The following is a 19312-nucleotide window of genomic DNA, read 5'->3' on the forward strand; positions in this document are numbered from 1 at the left end:
TTGCTAAACCAGGCACAGGTGGCCCATGCTTGTAATCCTAGCCACTCAGGAGGTCAAAATCTAAGGATTGTGGCTGAAAGCCAGTCTGGGCAGGAGACTTTTAGCTCCAATTAACCACCAAAATTCTGAAAGTAGAGCTGTGGTTCAAGTGGTAGTAGCATTGACCTTGACCAAAAGCTCAGGGACAACATTCAAGCTCCAGGACTAGTACAGAAAGAAAAAAAAAGGAAAAAAATACCTTGCCAGATATAAGGAGACTTTTATTGTTTTTCAAACTTGGATGTAGACTGTACTAACATTTGACATTCATTTCTTGTCATTTTTTGTTTGCAGAACTGCTTTTTAAGATAAAAGGTGCCATCTAGTGGTCATATTTAAGTAGAACCTTTAAAATCAGACAAGGGGTTAGTTACAATACAGGTTAAAATGTGTTTGTGACTTTAACTATCACTAATCCACAATACTGTGAAATATGTGAAATGTATGTAATCACCTAATCTCAATTTTTTTTAAAAATGAGAGAAGGGATGGGTTAGGAGCGATGGGTGTCGATGTTGTCAGACACCTTGTATTCATACACTGTTTTGTAGAATGGGAACTTCTTTGTACAACTTCTTAAAGATAATTTAAAAAAATAAAACAATAGAAAAAAAAGCAATACAGCCTAACAAAGCTTTTTACTCTGACACCACAGGTAAAGTGCTCTGGATGGAACTCAAGTGATAAAGCACTTGCTTAGCATGCATGAAGGGGGTTTTAAAAAGCACAGGTAAGGAATGAGATTAAACACTTGGGGCTAAAACCAGATTTTGAGGTTGATCAGACCTACGGCTAATCCTATTTTTGTTGTGTTTACTGCATGACTTAGGGCAAAAAGCTCCTTGTACCTTAGCTAATACTAAGAAGCACTGCTATGTATAGTTATTTATAATTAGTTGTCATTTAACCATATTATGAAGTAAATGTAAGATTGGTGCTATGGAATGTAAGTGTGTGTTAGGATGGACTCAGAGTCACTATTGAGTGGGATTTTTGTGTGTTAGACAGGGTTTTGAGGCGCAGACCTTGAACTCTAAATGACCCAACTTCCTGAGTTTTAGGATTACAGTTGTGTGTCACTATTCCTGGCACTAAATTGGGTTTAAAGCTTAGCTTCCTAGTGCTCGTGTAACCTCAAGGATATGAAAATTAAGTTCCTGGGGCTGGGAAGGTGGCTCAGTGGTAGAGCGCTTGCCTTGCATGCCTGAGGCCCTGGGTTCGATTCCGCAGCACTACATAAGAAAAAAGCCGGAAGTGGCGCTGTGGCTCAAGTGGTAGAGCGCTAGCCTTGAGCTGAAGAGCTGAGGGACAGCGCCCAGGCTGAGTTCAGGCCCCACGACTGGACCCCCCCCCCCTCCCCCCCCCCCCCCCCCGCCAAAAAAAATTAAGTTCCTTGAGAACTGCTATACTAGTTTATCTTCTTTCCTTGTAATGCTTGGCTTATAAAAGGCCTTCAAGATAAATTGGCCCAAATGAGCTGGGTAATCCTAGCTACTCAGGAGCTGAGATCTTAAGACTGTGGTTCAAATATGGCCTGGACAAAAAAGTATGTGAGACTTTTATCTCCAGTTAACCGCCAAAACCACAACAAAACTGGAAGTGGAGCTGTGGTGCGAAGTGATAAAGCAACTAGCCTTGAGCAAAAAAGCCCACAAACAGTGCCCAGACATTTAATTCAAACTCCACAATGACAACAACCACTACCAAAATGCCCAATGAACTGTTTGGGTGGCTCACACCTATAATCCTCAGGAGGCTCAGATTTAAGGATCATAAATCAAAGCCAGCCTGAGTAGGAACTCTGAGAGTCAAATTACCTGCAAAAAGGCAGGAGTGGAGCTGTGGCTCAAGTGGTAGAGTGCCAACCTTGAGCTAAAAAGCTAAGGGGCAGCATGAGGCCCTGAGTTCAAACTCCATTACTGGCACGCACACACACAAAATCAGTGAATGGATGACTTTCTTTAGTGTATTACTTTCACAGTTCTTGGTGCATAATAAGCATACAATCAATGGCGGATGTTAAGGAAATTACACGAGTATATATACTATGTGTAACTTTGGATCTAAAACAGATTTACATTGATGTATCTATCATTTACATTACTTTCCTGCCTGGGCTGGCTTTGAACCATGATCCTCAGATCTCAGCCTCCAGAGCTAGGCTAACAGTTGTGAGACACCAGTCCTTAGACTCCACCAATCTTTTCACTAGCTGAGATAAGTGCTTGTGAACTTTTTGCTCAGGCTGGCCTTGAAGAGTGTTCCTCCCACTCCCTGCCTCCAGAGTATCTAGGATTCTATGCATGAGCCACACTCAAGCTTATACCTTAAATGAGTAAATGATGTTATAATTACATATAGGTTTGCTATCCTTTGTTAGTAGAGCATTATTTTGTTTGCCTATAACCTGTTGATTCTTTAGTTATTAAATCCATAACCAAATTTCACATTTTACCCATTGATAGCATCTTTTCTGGGAATCCATAAACTGCTTTTTAACAACTGATTATATTATTTTCTACATTGCTCCTATGACATTTTAATTGGAGAAAAATGCAAGATTAGCCTGGTAACTTCCACCATAGTAACTGCTGAAAGAATGTTAAAATTTCCAGTTCTAACAAATACCTATTTTTCATGTTCTAGTCAAAACTTAAACAGCCTCATTTTGTGTGGGATGTAACTTTTTGATAAATTTTTTGTTGTTGTTGTTGGTCATGGAGCTTGAACTCTGGGCCTGGGCGCTGTCCCTCAGCTCTTCAGGTCAAGGCTAACACTCTACCACTTGAGCCACAGCGCCACTTCCAGCTTTTTCTTCTTATGTGGTGCTAAGGAATCGAACCCAGGGCCTCATGCATGAGACAAGCTCTCTACCACTGAGCCACCTTCCTAGCCCTGATAAACTTATTATATAAAAGTTTAATCCACTGCATTCTGAAACTAAACTTCATCTTTGGACTATGATCCCATTAAATTCTTTTTGTAGTTGTTGGTTATAGGGCTTGAACTCTGGCCCTGGGTTCTGTCCCTAAGCTCTTTTGCTCAAGGCTAGTGTTATTCACCCTGGGAAGGGGGGACAGACTCTGGGGTGACCTTACAGCTCGCAGTCTGCCACTTCGAGCAACAGAACCATTTCTGGTTTTCTGGTGATTAACTGGAGACAAGAGACTCACTTTCCTGCCTGGGCTGGCTTTGAATCAATTCTCAAATCTTAGCCTCTTGAGCAGCTAGGATTACAGGCATGAGCTACCGGTGCCCAGTTCCAATCTAAATTCTTAGAAGTGCAGTGTTTGTTTACAAGTATTTGGGAATGAGGCACTAAGAACTAGGGTAGTGTTATGACCCAGAATATCTACCTAATGAGCCCCAAGCCTCTCTGTGGTTTTTATGTCTAGTGACACACCATTTTGAGAGTCTGATTTTATACAAGTAACCTAAATCATGTCTTTAGTGACCCATGTTTTTTTTTTTTTTGGGGGGGGGGAGGGGTCTGGTTGTGGGGCCTGAACTCTGGGCCTGGGCGCTGTCCCTCAGCTCTTTAGCTCAAGGCTAGCGCTCTATCAATTGAGCCACAGCGCCACTTCCGGCTTTTTTCTTTTTGCTTATGTGGTGCTGAGGAATCGAACCCAGGGCCTCAGGCATGCAAGGCAAGCACTCTACCACTGAATCACCTTCCCAGCCTTGATCCATGTTTTTCTAATCTTCATAAACTACTGCCAAGTCAGTGGTGTTTCATTTTAAAAAGATCTATTTAATGAAAAATTTCATCAAATTTGCAATGTAAATGTTTCTAGATAAAAGGCTCTTTAACAATATCCTAAGCACTTCTGCAACAGAAATCTTACTTTATTGCAACGGGTAGCCGCCTGAATAAAAACAAATGTATCCCTCTTTAAAACAAGTGTGGACCAGAAGGTAAATATATTCTCACTTTAAAATTGTATTATAGTTTATAATTAACACAAGCATGTCACTCATATATCATGCATTATATTTTACATTCAACAAACTTAATTTTATAAAATGTCCTTTAATTTCATAGACATGGAACATTATAAAGAGCAGTTTTGCAGTACAGTTTCAAAGTGTACACAAATTAGAATATAAAGGTTAAACACTGGTGTACTGACCACATTTTGAAGTTTTCAATAAACTGCATATAAACCTTATAACTCAAATATTGGCCAATCTGAAAACTTTGCATAATACAAAAGATACTTTGAGATGCAATTTTTTACGAAACTATATAAACATTTAAAATAATCATTAAAAAAACTCAACATTAGGATTTATAAAGATTAGCTATAAAAATATATTGGCAGTCACTTCTCTTATAAAGGTATCACTCGCTATGCTACAAAATAGTGTCTAACATAAAATGGCCTCAATAACTGTACTATTTTAGAACCTGATAAACCTTATATTAAGTTGATTATAAAATCTTCTTGGAAAAACTTTGGTATGCATCTTCAGAAAGTTTTTGTAAAAAATAGTATTTTCAGGGCTTTTGTAAACATTTCATTCTATTAAAGCACAACAGAATAAGTAATGGATATTCAACAGTATATATACAGGATACAGAATCAAAGAACCTGTTTATTATATCTGTAAAAAAAAAAAAAATCACCCTTGCCAGAGTTAGCCAAAAAAAAAACAAAAAACCCCAACTATTTAAAAATTTCAAACTTTTAAACAGTTCTCTTTTCATTCTGATAAAAAAGTTACAAAATCACCACACTCCATTCATTGTACCTTAGAAGCTTTCTAGGACAAGACCTCAAAAGTTGGTTCATCCAGTCTCAAAAACCCCCTTGGCCAACAAACCAACAATAGAACATGTATACATAATTAGAACACATAATTTATATACTTTGTAATAGGGTTTCTTTTACATTTGTAATTTAGAATTTACTGGTAAAAATAAAATACACACATTACCCCATTCAACTGAAAAGGTTAGATTTCAGGAGATAATAAGAAATGCAAACTTATAGGGTATATTGATTAAATCTACCAAATTTCTTATCTGCCATTTTTGGATCGACAACTATTATTCCTTAGAAAACGTAAGCTGCTGGAAGTTCACTCCGTGCTTCCTGAGCATGCGTAACTCTTGCAAGCTTCCACGGGGCCCGCAGCTTCCTTGAGGTCCTTTTCCACTCTATCCTGTCACCATCTCTCTGCACTAGACATTTACTTACCTTTGCATTGCAAAAGCCTAAATAAAAATTAGCTTCACTTTTGACCTTTTATCAAACTTCACTAAAAAGAAAATCCATCTAATTTTTAGACCAGTCCACAAAAATACTCTCCTTAACAATCAAACACTCTTATGAGAATAAAGATCCTTCAAAGTTTTTAACTCTTCTATTAGAGTTTTATTTTGATTTTCCAGGACTGCAACTCGGTTTTCCAGGCACTTCACATATTCTTTCTTCTTCCTTCGACATTCTCGAGCAGCTTCTCTAAATATAAATATTAAAACACAATATTAGAAAAAAACTTTTTTTTCTGGTGGTGGTACTGGATTTGAAATTAGGGCTTCAAGTTTGCTAGACAGGTGCTCTACCACTTGAGCCATGCCCCTAATTCTATACTATATATATATGTATGTATGTATGTATGTATTTTTTTTGCTGTTGCTGTTGTTGGTCATGAGGCCTGAACTCTGGGCCTGGGCGCTGTCCCTCAGCTTTCAGCTCAAGGCTAGCGCTCTACCACTTGAGCCACAGCGTCACTTCTGGCTTTTTCTGCTTATGTGGTGCTGAGGAATCGAGCCCAGGGCCTCATGCATACAAGGCAAGCACTCTACCACTGAGCCACCTTCCCATATTTCAATAATTTTTCCTGGTTATTTATACCCTTTATTTACAAAATTAAGGTATCATTTATTAGATCTTAGGTATAGTGTCCCTGAGCTCTTTTGCTCAAGGCTAGCGCTCTACCACTTTGAGCCACAGCTCTATTTCCTGTTTCCTGTTGGCTAATTGGAGATGAGTCTCACAGACGTTTCTGCCTAGGCTGGCTTTGAACTTGATCCTGATTTCAGCCTCCTGAGTAGCTAGGATGACAGGCATCAGCCACTGGCACTTGGATCAGTTCTAATATTGGGGGCTAAGTTTTTCATGTCTTAGAACTTCATGTAACAGTGTCATTCAGTATTACTCTGTGTGTTCTTGTAGACAGGTTCTTGCTATATAGATGTAGCCAGGTTGGCTTCTAGATCTCCAGCTTCAGTCTTCCAAATGTTGGGATTACAGGTGTGACACTATGCACCTGTCTTATCATATTTTTGACATTCTGGCTTATTTCTTTATATTTCTTGACATACTGCATTGCAAGGATATGAGTTTGTTTTTTCATTCTCTCCAATTGTTTCTAGTTAGGTACTATGCTTGTTCTTAAGCAATCTATGTGTAAACATTATTTTATTTCTCTTGAATAAATACCAAAGTGAAATTCATAAATTCTCTTGTTAAGCTTTGACAAACAGCCTTAAGTCTGAATTACAAATAGTCCTTCAGCAAATGCTCAGCTCTTTGCATGGTTTCTTAGAACAATTCTGTAAAGTCACAATAAATATTACATATTTTGGGTTTTGTTTGATTTTTGGTGATACTGTGGTTTGAACTCAGGGAATCTGTGCTTGACTAGCCCTTCACCACTTAAGCTATAATGCTAAACCCTACTTTTTGCTGGTTATTCTGAATATTCTGCCTCAGTTGACTGGAAATCCTCCAGCTCTCAGCTTCCTGACTAGCTAGGATTACAGGCTTGAACCAGAAGCACTCAGTTTTTATACTATATATTACTGTTTTTATATGTTGTCCCATCCATGTTTCTACATTAAGTATTCAGGATTTTTTTTTTTTCACTGCTAGGGATCAAATAAGGCTTTCTGCGTGATAGTAAAGCATTAATTTACCACTGAGCTAGATAGAGCCCCAGGTAATAAATTTGTTTTAAGTCTGAAGCCTTGAGTTTATTTTTGGGATTTTTGAGACAAGGTCTAACTGCTGCACTTGAACTCATGTCTGTCTTAGTCTCCAGGCACAATCCCCTGCTGGACTCCTACATTTAAACTGTACCCTTATCACTTACTAAGCAGTATGTAAATTTGGAGTCTGGGTTAATTAAGTGCTTTTCCTCCCAGGGGTTGCAGAAGTGGGGATCATTCTAAACAAAGTAAACTTTTTCTTTTTTTTTGGGGGGGGACGTGGTGGGGAAAGTGGCTTCTCAAGATGGAATCTACTCCTGGTGAAGATGGTGTGAACAGTGCTGCAATGCTAAATTTATTACAGATAAAGCAGAGGCAAGGTCTGAAAGGATTGACTCAAATTCTGAAAAAAAGTTCTACCAAGGATAAATGTTATCAAACTGCACTGTATGTTAAAAGCCCTGTAAAACAGAGTCATTTAGTGTGGCAAACTTTACTGTTGTCTTAATTTTAGTAACTGCCACAGTGACTCCCACTTTCAGTGATCACCTTGATCAGTGAGCAGACACCAGCATCCAGCAGGACCTTCTTTCGGGAAAGAAGTTATGACTTGCTAGAGAATCAGATTGTTGCATTTTTCCAATAAATGTTTTAGACATAGTACTTTGTGTGACTCACTTCTATTGTATGTAACATTTGTCATATCTCAGTGGTATGGACTCAGATCCATGATATATTAAAACTTCATTTAACTCTGAGTCCAACAACAACAAAGTAGTGTTTTAAAAGATTTGTTTAGCAATGTTATTGTAAAGGATACAATAAAAATTGAAGAAATGATGGGCACTGGTGGTTCATGCCTATAATCCTGCTACTTAGGAGGCTAAGAATCAAGGGAAAAAATGTTAGTGGAGCTGTGGCTCAAGTGGTAGAACACTAGCCTTAAGCAAAAAGAAGCTCATGGACAATGCCCAGGCTCTGAGTTCAAGCTCTAAGACCAAAAGAAAAAAAAGCTGAAGAACTGGGAAAGTAAAGGGATGACATTGTCCAAAAAGAATTGTACTCACAGAAGTGGCGCTGTAGCTCAAGGGTACAAAAAAAAAAAAAAAAAAGGCAAGATACTCATTACCTGACATGGAATGGTAAACCCTCGGTACGCCATAATAACAAAATTTCATATATATATATAGATATATACATATATATCTATATATATATATGAATAAACATAAAGATGAACTGTGGGTCTTTTATTTTTTTATTGGTTATGGGGCTTGAACTCTGGGCCTGGGTGCTGTCCCTCAGCTCTTCAGCTCAAGGCGAGCACTCTACCGCTTGAGCTACAGCACCACTTCTGGTTTCCTAGTGGTTTATTGGAGATAGGAATCTCATGGTCTTTCCTGCCCGGGCTGGCTTTGAACCTCGATCCTCAGATCTCAGCCTCCAGAGTAGCTAGGATTACAGGTGTGAGCCACCAGTGCCGGGCTTTGAACTGTGTGTCTTAATACCCTACTAAATAGACTGACCAGTAAGACTCACAAGTAATTAGGAATGAACTAGAAATAAACTAAAATAAAGCTGCTATAAACTTTTTCCTGATTTCTGATGATATGGGTCCAAGTAATACCTGGTCATGTGTTCAGATTTATGAAAGCATGACCTGTTCTGATGGTATAATTCTACTACCCACCTATTTTTCATCAATCTTATTTCTCTCTTCAACTGAGGGTCATCTGTCTTAGATGTCTGAGATGTAAGCGTCACTGGAGACGTCATCACCACGGTTTGTGGCAGCGAAGTAGTTGAAGGTGTGGTTCGGATCTGATATGTCTGCATATCTCCTGATGCAGCTGTGTAATCAAGACAGTGAGTTACTTGAAAAATATCTTTTAAAGTATTTTGCGATACTTTGTATGGAGAGTTAAGCACACTTACTTTGTACAACCACCTGGTTGCTAGGCACAAGGATTTGCTGTCCATCAGAGGTCTGTGCATACTGGAGAATAGTACCTTGCTGAGCACCACTTCCTGAATTTGTCATGGTTAGTGTCTGCAGGCCCTGTACTCCATCTGTGCCTGGACTGGCCAGCTGTAAGGCTCCGTTTGGGGCAATGGCAACTTTAACCAGAGAAAGAAAATAGAAATTGTATCAATGCAAAGTTGAGGTTTAAAAAAAAAACCCAAACTTTTAAACTCATGTTTGCTATTTACATTCTCTATAACTTGAGCTACCCTAAACCCTGTCTGAGCCCTTTTGTTTTTGAGACTTGCTAACACTGGGTTGGCCTAAATTCATAATCCTGTCTCCACCTCTATATTTGGGGTTATAGGCATGTGCTACCATGCCCAGCTAAACATTATTTTTAAAAATAAGTTTGATAGGGGAGAATGATAGAAGGGATAACAACATTGATCAAGATACATTGCACATGACTTCTTGAAGCCCCTTTTTGTAAAACTAAAAAAAAAAAAAAAAAAACCCTAAAAAGACTTTGAACACAAAAGTACTATAGAGCCAATTTCGATTCAAAACAAGTAACGGAACTTGTGCATCTGTCAAAACAAAAAATAGGTCTGAATGCAGTTCTACTTTTAAGCTCAATTGACTACAAGAAAGTAAATGAACTGCAAGAAAGAAAATGACATGTGTTTATAAAGTTTTATAGTTCAGCCAGGCACTGATAATACTACCTACTCAGGAGCCTGAGATCTGAGGACTGTAGTTCAAAAAGCCAGCCTAGGCAGAAAAGTCCCCATGAGACTCTTACCTCCAATAAACTACTCAAAAAAGCTAGAAGTGGCGCTATGGTTCAAGTGGTAGAGCGCTAGCCTTGAGCTGAAGAGCAAAGGGACAGTGCCTAAGTCCCGAGTTCAAGCCCCACGACCAAAAAAAAAAAATTTTTTTTAAACCCTTCAAGGCTAGAACTAATGGCTCAGGTGGTAGAGAACCTGAGTTAACCTTAGTAGTACACACACACACACACACACACACACACACACACACACATGCAGTGATTTGTTTAGAACTTATATTTGCAATTTGGTTTTTTTCTGTGATATACATTATACACACATTCATTTGTAAAAGTATAAACATTATCAAGCCCTATTTATGTGCTTCAAGGGTAGAGGTGACCACCTTCCATAGCTCAAGGCAAGCACTCTACCACTTGAGCCACAGCGCCACTTCGTTTTCTGGTGGTTAATTGGAGATAAGAGTCTCACAGACTTTCCTGGCTGGCTTTGAACTGCAATCCTCACATCTCAGCCTCCTGAGTAACAAGGATTACAGGCATGAGCCACTGGTGCCCAGTGGCAGCCATTATTTTTGGTACACATTTCCCAATTTTTTCTTATGCTCACATAGATGGAAAAGTATGTATCAAAATATGTGTATCTGTAAATGCATGTTTTGATGTTAAATATGTGAAAAAAATAACAATTTTTTTTGCAACCTATCGTTCTATCTTGTTTAACATGTATATTTACCTGGTTATAGTCACACATTTGTCAAAAGTAAATTTTAGTGTGTGTGCATCAATATTTTAGAAGGAATAGCCAGGAAAATCCTGAAAAAAATTTTAATATAATCATAGCAATTATATATAGAACTACAGATATGTATTAAATACTGCTTTCATCCTGTGCTAAAATCCTATTTTAGTGAGTTAGAGACATTGAAATATGCAAATTATATTACTACCATAAATTGGGTAGGAAACTAAAAACCAGTTGGATTTCCCAACTCCATACTAAGATAAATTTAAGATGAGTGAAAAGGCTTAAAAAGCTAGAAATGAAACCAAAAATAATCCCAAAAGAAAAACCTGGGAAAGTCTTTCAATACCATAAAAGGAAAGAAGCTTGAAAAAGTACATATATGTGCTTGAGTGGGTATGTTTCTTGTCCAACTGTGTATTATGTTTGAAATTTTTCCTAAGAATGTTAAAAACTAAAAATTTGATTTTAATATACAAAGGGCTAGTTTGTTATGTCATTTTTTTTTTTTTTTTTGGCCTTGAGGCTTGAACTCTGGGCCTGGGCGCTGTCCCTGTGGTCTTCAGCTCAAGGTGAGTGCTCTACTGCTTGAGCCACAGCACCACTTCTGGTTTTCTAGTGGTTTATTGGAGATAAGAGTCTCAAGGACTTTCCTGCCCAGGCTGCCTTTGAATCTCACCATCCTCAGATCTCAGCCTCCTGAGTAGCTAGGATTACAGGCGTGAGCCATGGGCACTTAGCTTCAAATGTCATTTTATAAAACAGATTATAGGCAACCCTCCCACCAACAAAAAAACTGTTACAAGGTATGAGCAACTAATCTATGACCTGCTGTTGAACATTAGACAGGCATTTTGTTTTCTACTGTTCTCTCTCTGTCCTAATGCTTTGCTCTCAAAGGACAAGGATCACACTTGTACCCTTCAGATCTTTAGCTAGTCCCAAGTTGAGATTAGATTTTTCCTTTTTTTTTCCCGTCTGGGCTGGCTTCAAACCACAATTCTCGGATCTGACTTCCAAGTAGCTAGGATTATACGTGTGAGCCACCAGCTCTGGCTGGGATTTTTGTTGTTGTTCTTATTGTTGCCAGTCCTGGGGCTTGAACTCGGGGCATGGGCACTGTCCCTGTGCTTCTTTTGCTCAAGGCTACACTCTACCACTTGAGCCACAGCATCACTTCTGGCCTTTTCTGTTTATGTGGAACTGAGGAATCAAACCCAGGGCTTCATGCTTGCAAGGCAAGCACTCTACCACTAAGCCACATTCCCAGCCCTAGATGGGATTTTTACACCAGTGGATGCTCACTTTGTTGTAGGTACTGACTAATCTCTATGTCAACATTTTTATTTTGTTTGTTTGTTGTTGTTGTTTTTTTCTTTTGTGGGTCCGGCGTGGGGCCTGAACTCTGGGCCTGGGCACTGTCCCTCAGCTCTTCAGCTCAAGGCTAGTGCTCTACCACTTGAGCCACAGCGCCACTTCTGGCTTTTTTCTTTTTGCTTATGTGGTGCTGAGGAATCGAACCCAGGGCCTCATGCATGCAAGGCAAACGTTCTACCACTGAGCCATCTTCCCAGCCCTATGTCAACATTTTTAGATAGAGGTTTATTTATAAACTTGACTAGCCCTTGATTATTCATAGCAGGCAAACTATAAATCACATTACCCAAGTCTGAATTCTCTTTCTGATTCAAATTTCCTTAAACTTCAAATTCAATTGTTCCCGTTTAATCTTTTTTTAACCGACATAAAATTTCCACTGGAATTAGGGTCATGGACCTAACTGGCTATTGCCAAAAGAGCATTCTGTAAGAGGTACTGTAGTTTGAAGGAAAAGCCCCTTTCTAGATTCAAAACTAAGTGAACAATTCAAAAGGGAACAGTAATTGGAGGAATGGCTCAAGTGGTAGAATGACAGTCTAAGCAAGAATTGGAGGCCAGAGTTCAAGCCCTAGCCTTAGTACAGCAAGCCCCCAACCAAAAGGGTTAAGAGGCATGGTTCAGAGTGTAAATCACCAGCCAATCAGTGAAAGTGTCAGATACTGAGTTTGAGTCCCAGTCTCAGACCAAAAAAAGGGGAGAAAACAAAAGTTATACTCTGTAATTTCAGTAAAACATACTTGTTTATGAGATGAAAATATAAATTTATACTTTTAGAAAAAAAACTTTATTTGATTAATGATTCATTTTTAATAGGAACTAGTTTATCTTTATTTCCCAGAAGACTAAAATTAGTATTGTGATTAGGATTTCTCAACTTTTTCTTTCTTGTGTATATTTTCCATGTTAGAACAAAAGGCTAATGATATATTTAAGAGGAAAAAAAGGTGCCAGTGCTCACATCTGTAATTCTAGCTGTTCAGGAGTCTGAGACCTGAAGATTAGTTGGAAGCCAGCCAGAGCAGGAAACTGGTGAGCCTCTTATCTCCAATTAACCACCAAAAAGCCAGAAGTAGAACTGCTGCTCAAGTGGTAAATAAAATGCTAGCCTTGAGCAAAAGCAGCTCAGTGACATTACGTAGGCCCTGAGTTTAAGCACCAAAAAAATAACTGAACTCTGGCTCTCTAACCTACAGGATGTGTAACTGTAGGAACATTATCTGTAAGCCTCCATCAGTGACAGTTTCTACACATGAACAAACTATACATACTGTATTGTCCGCTGCTAGTTTGATAGATGGAAGTTGGAACAGACATAGATGTGACAGCAGAAACGCCAGGATTTTCTCCTTTTCTACTACGTGTATCTTCTGAAGAGAGGTCTTTCAAAATTTTTCTGTAAAAGATGAAACTCATTAATATTGATAACGAGAATGGCTTTACACAAAGAAATTGCTAAGATTTTCTTCTCTCTTGCCCTCTCCCTCCCTTTCTCTCTCTCTCTCTTCCATTCCTAGAGATAAGGTCATGCTGAAGCTGGTCTTGAACTCATGATCCTTCTGCCTCAGTCTCCTAAGTGCTAGGATTACAGGTCTACTCTTTTTTTTTTTTTTTTCTGGTCATGGGGCCTGAACTCTGGGCCTGGGTGCTGTCCCTCAGCTCTTCAGCTCAAGGCTAGCACTCTACCACTTGAACCATAGCACCATTTCCGGCTTTTTCTGCTTATGTGGTGCTGAAGAATTGAATCCAGGGCCTCATGCATGCAAGGCAAGCACTCTACTACTGAGCCACCTTCCCAGCCCTACAGATCTATTTTAAATCAAAGTTTAAAAGTATAATTAGCCAGGCACAGTGGTTGCACTCTTTAGTTCTAGCTACTCTTGAGGTTGAGACAGTAGGATGGCTTAAGTCCAGGAATTCAAAATGAGACTAGGCAACACAGACTTTTCCTCAAAAACAAACAAAAAGTAATCCACCAGATACCTAAACTATTGTGTCAAGGGAATACTGTTTAGCATATATTATTACATGCTGTGATCTAGGACAGTTAAATTTTAGATTATGACTGTATGGAAAAGAGACAGTCATACACTGGGTACAAAAGTATTTTCCTAGGCACAAGAACCTTGTAGAGTTGTGTCAGACCCCAAGTTTGTTGTTGTTTTTCTGTTGAACCTAGGGTCATGCACATGTTAAATAAGTATTCAATTGAGCTACATCCACAGCTTCCTTTGTAAAGTTATAAATTTCTTTCCATTAAGAGAGATGATTCCATTGTGAGGTACTTGATAATTACAAGGTACTATTCACTATCTAAACAGTATCAGTGACTTAAAAAAACCTGTTTTGCAAAAGTAGCTAGGATTGCACACCTGGGAATACTAGCTAATCAAGAGGCTGAGATTTGAGGATCAAGGTTCAAAGCCAGCCCTGGCAGAAAAGTTTGTGAGACTTCATCTTTAATTAACCAGGGAAATGCCAGAGTGGAGGTGCAGCTCCAGTAGAGCAACAGCTGTAGGCAAGAAACCTAAGCAAGAAGTTGAGGCCCAAACTTTAAGCTCTAGTATCAATGTATACACATGACCCATTTTGTTTTTTCCAATCTCCAACTCCATATAATGAAAGAAGAATCCATGATTTTTAGAAAGAAGATTAGAAATAAGTTTCACTATGCAGAAGGCTGAGGTCTGCGACCTGAGGTTCAGAGCCAGCTTAGGCAGACAAATATGTGAGAATCTTACCTCCAACTAACCAGCAAAATGTTGTACTGGAGATGTGGCTTAAGTAGTAGAAGAGCAGCCAAGAGCCAAAAATGAGCAAGAGCGTGAGACTCTTGAGTTTGAGCCTTAGTGATGCCATGAGAAAGAGAAGAGGGGAGAGGGAAAAGAAGAGAGGAAGGGCTGGGAAGGTGGCTCAGTGGTAAGAGTGCTTGCCTTGCATGCATGAGGCCCTGGGTTCGATTCCTCAGCACCACATAAGCAGAAAAAGCTGGAAGTGGTACTGTGGCTCAAGTGGTAAAGAGCTAGCCTTTGAGCTGAAGAGCTGAGGAATAGCGCCCAGGCCCAGAGTCCAGGCCCCATGACCAGCAAAAAAAAAAAAAAGAGAGAGAGAGAGAGGAAGACTGGGCACTGGTGGCTCATGCTTGTAAGCTGAGATCTGATGACTGAAGTTTGAAGCTAGGCTGGGCAAACAAACCATCAAGACTCTTATCCCTAATTAATAACATCATCATTTGGAATACTTTACCAAACAGCTCTAGAATGAATTGTTCTTTTCTCCAAGCTCAAAGCTAATATTCATCTACTTTCATTTATTTGTTTTCTTTTTGATGCTAGAGATCAAATCCAGGAACTTGCACACACTATTACCACTGAACTACCTATCTGTATAAATCTGCCTAAACTAGATATTTCATATAAATGGGATCACTTGGATTTTTTGATTGGCTTCTTTCACTTAGTATTTTCAAATTTCATTATAGCACCAGTAGTTCATCACTTTTTATCGATAAATATTCCATTGCATATGCATCACATTTTGTGTTCATTTATCAGCTAGCAGACCCTTTGGATTATTTCTGGCTATTGCTACAATGCTGCATCCAGGCTCTGAACAGTGCCTCTACAAACATTCCTGTAGACCTATGTTTTTCTTTCTCTAGGATACAATTAGCTTGGAAGTGGAAGGGCATACAGAAACTGCATTCTGTAGAACTGACGGACTGTAATTTATGAGGTTCTAATGCCTCGAGATCCTCAATACTATCTTTTTGAAAAAAGTTTTTAGTCCTCCTAGTGGGTATCTCATGGTTTTGGTCTGCATTTTCTCTGATGACAAATGTTGAACATTTTTTTTCTGTCAGTTGTGGGGCTTGAACTCTGGGCTTTGGTGCTGTCCCTGAACTCTTCAGCTCAAAGCTAGTTCTCTACTACTTGATCTACAGTGCCACTTCCAGTTTTCTGGAACTTTTCAGACTGCCTGGGCTGGCTTTGAACCGCAATCCTCAGATCGCAGCCTGTTTAGTAGTTAGCAACAAGCATGAGCCACCGGTGCCATTTTTCATGTTTATTGGTCATTTTTATGTCTTCTTTGGAGAAATGTTTATTTGTACCTTTTGTCTTCGGGTTTGTCTTCAGCTTGGGGCCCCTGTCTCAAAACAATACAAAAAGGTGCTGGTGGTTCACGCCTGTAATCCTAGCCACTCAGAATGTTGAGATCTGAGGATCATGGCTCAAAGCCAACTCTAGCAGGGAAGTCCATGAGGCCATCTCCAATAAACTACTCAGAAAAAGCCAGAAGTTGTGCTGTGGATCAAAGGGTAGAGCGCTAGCTTTGAGCAAAAGAAACTCAAGTCAGAGCCCAGGGCCTGAAATCAAGTTCCAAGACAGGCACAAAAAAACTCAAAACAACAAAATGATACAAAACACCAACTTTGCTTTGAACCTGGGACCCATGCTTTCTAAGCACATCATCTAGCACTGAGCATATCCTCTCTAGGCCATGGTTTTTATCCACAATTTTTTTTTTTTGGGTCCAGTCGTGGGGCCTGTACTCTGGGCTTAGGCACTGTCCCTCAGCTCTTCAGCTCAAGGCTAGCGCTCTACCATTTGAGCCACAGCACCACTTCCGGCTTTTTCCTTTTTGCGTATGTGTTGCCAAGGAATCGAACCCAGGGCCTCATGCATGCAAGGCAAGTGCTCTACCACTGAGCCACCTTCCCAGCCCTGGGCCATGGTTTTTAATAGCTCAGCTGGGGTTGGAACAGCCTCACTTTTCACTTTTCAGTCACTGATCCTTATCCTTTGTTATGCCTGATGTCCTGACTGTTCCTTCCCTTGCAGAAGGGAGAGGCAGTGATCTGATTGGGTGAGACAGGTGGGGGTAACCAATGTCTCCTCTCTACTAGCTCTTTACTCCCACCTTTCTAAATGCCTTTTTTTTTTTTTTGTCGGTCTGGGGCTTGAACTTGGCCTGGGCGCTGTCCCTCAGCTCTTCAGCTAAAGGCGAGCGCTCTACCACTTGAGCTACAGCGCCACTTCTGGTTTTCTGGTGGTTTATTGGAGATAAGAGTCTCACGGTCTCTCCTGCCCAGGCTGGCTTTGAAAGGCGATCCTCAGATCTCAGCCTCCTGAGTAGCTAGGATTACAGGTGTGAGCCACCAGCGCCCGGCAATAAATGCCTTTAAAGACTGTTTTCTTGCTGCTTAATGGTATCTCCTCACTCTTAACAACTTCTGCAACACTTTCCATTACCTGGTTATCTGTCTGAGTGCTCTACCACTGAGCCATGTTTCCCGTCCTTTTTTGTACTGGCTGTTTTGAGATAGTCTTGCTTTGTGCCCACACATGTACCTGGACTATAATCTGCCAATTTTATGGACACGGGATAACAGACCACTACACCACTACGTCCATTTCTTTGGTTGAGATAGTCTCAAAACTTTTTCCCCCTTGCTTGGTCTGTTCTGGAACCAAAGGATCCTTCTGACTGCAGCATCCCACACAACTGGAATGACAGGTACATGCCATTATGCTCAGCTACTGGTTGAGACGGGGTTTCACATGTATATCCAGGCTGGTCCTCCACTGCTTTCCTCCCAATCTCGGCCTCCCTAGGATTATAGGCATGAGCTATCAGCATCCATAGAATTGCTTTCTGATTTCATGGTTGGATTGTATATTGCTAGCTACTATATGGAAATGTTATTAATTTTTGTATATTGATCTCATAACCCACAACCTTGCTGTTTTTTTTACATTTTGGTGCATTCCTTAAGATTTTCCCTCTCTTTCTATATTATGGTTTGAGTATGTTTCCCAAAGATCGTGTGTGGATAAGAGGACACTCTTAAGAGAGAAACACAAAGGTGCAATCCCTATGTGCCTCTTTATATAAAATACAGAGTGCTAGCCTTGAGCAAAAGAAGCTCAGAAACAGTGCCCAGGCCCTAAGTTCAAGCACAGGCCTGGCCAAAAAACAAAAACAAAAACAAAACCAATTCTCTGAGTAAAATGCTAAACAGAACAGCGAGAAGACAGACACCTAAGTCCTATGTTACTTCTAATCTTAAGGAACAAATAACCAGTTTTCACGATCAAGTATGATGTGTTAGATGTGGATCTTTGCAGATAACTTAGAAAAATCCTTTTGTATGCCTTTAAATTTGGAAATGGAGATCAAATTTCTAGCAATCAAGATGTATATTAAAGGGAAACAACTTCAGATCACTACTGAAGATAATTGCTAGCAAGGCAAATTACTTTCTCATAAGACCATTTACTTGTTAGAGGTTATAATTCTGTAACTCAGGTTTTGAATATAGTGAATCTTGATCAATGTCACCTCTTCCCATCCTTATGCAGATAACCTTTTAAGGACTTTTTAAAAAAGCTGTAGCTGAAGTGGTAGAGGGGTAGCCCTGAGCAAAAATGCTATGTAATGGCACCCAGGGTCTTGAGTTCAAGCCCTAATACCAGCACACAGAGAGAGAAAGTCCGCCCTCACTTTGTGTACCACCATGCCTGGCCCTCTTGTATTTGTTGAACATTTTCATCATTAAAGGGCACTAGATTTTGTCAAATGCTTTTTTGAGTCTGTAAAAGTTGTTTTTAATCTAACATGATTTATTGCATTAGTTTATTAAATCAATCTAAGTTGCATTTCAGAGATCAATCTTAATTGGTCATGGTATTTAATACCTCGTTACTTCTAATACTTGGTTGGGAATTTTTATGTCTACAGTTATTTGGGATGTTACTCTCTAAAGTCTGCCTTAAATATAAGCAATGTCTTTTAAATATGGTTATAGATTTTTTTTTTGGGGGGTCAGTTGTGGGGCCTGAACTCTGGGCCTGGGCGCTGTCCCTCAGCTCTTCAGCTCAAGGCTAGCGCTCTACAGCTTGAGCCACAGTGCCAATTCCGGCCTTTTCTGCTATGTGTTGCTTAGGAATGGAACCCAGAGCTTCATGCATACAAGGCAAGCACTCTACCATTGAGCCACCTTCCCAGCCCCTGGTTATAGATATTGACTCGGCTCATTGATCCTTTTTGTTTTCCCTCAAGGCTGGTGCTCTACCACTTGAGCCAGAGTCTCACAGATCTGTCACACTGCAATCTTCAGATCTGGGCCTCCTGAATAGGTGGATTATAAGCATGAGCCACTGGTATCGAGCTTTATTTATTCTGTTTTTGTTCACCTGGTCTTTTAGATTATTTGAAAGTTTTTCAGAACTCCACTTAAGCAATTCCAGAATTTATAATATATCCTTTGCTTTTCTTTCACAGTCTGCTTAGGAGTACTACTTTAGTATTTTAAGTGAAATACAGAAATTACACACAGTTTTGAGACAAGGTCTCCCTATGTAGCCCGGGTTGCTCTTGGGCTCATGATGGGTCCTCCTGCTTTATTTAGCTTCCTTAGTACTGGAATCACATGTATATATCACATTCTCAGCTTAGTAC

At 39.7% G+C, this 19312-nt stretch overlaps 1 protein-coding gene across 5 annotated transcripts in view; it reads right to left on the reverse strand.

Annotated features, from left to right (window-relative positions):
- Positions 1 to 3857: 3857 nt before the first annotated feature.
- Atf1 (activating transcription factor 1) overlaps positions 3858 to 19312 on the reverse strand; it is a 39549-nt gene continuing 24094 nt past the window's right edge. For all 5 annotated transcript variants that reach the window (XM_042668784.1, XM_042668786.1, XM_042668783.1 and 2 more), the window contains 4 exons: positions 13123 to 13247; positions 8912 to 9094; positions 8667 to 8826; positions 3858 to 5504 (listed from right to left, as the gene is read on the reverse strand). In XM_042668784.1, the coding sequence (XP_042524718.1) occupies positions 5360 to 5504; positions 8667 to 8826; positions 8912 to 9094; positions 13123 to 13247 (613 nt within the window). In that variant the 3' untranslated portion in view covers positions 3858 to 5359. The remainder of the gene's footprint in view (positions 5505 to 8666; positions 8827 to 8911; positions 9095 to 13122; positions 13248 to 19312) is intronic.

This window comes from Dipodomys spectabilis, unplaced genomic scaffold (assembly GCF_019054845.1).
Source record: "Dipodomys spectabilis isolate Male_0828 unplaced genomic scaffold, ASM1905484v1 ptg000477l, whole genome shotgun sequence".
NCBI classification, from domain to species: domain Eukaryota; kingdom Metazoa; phylum Chordata; class Mammalia; order Rodentia; family Heteromyidae; genus Dipodomys; species Dipodomys spectabilis.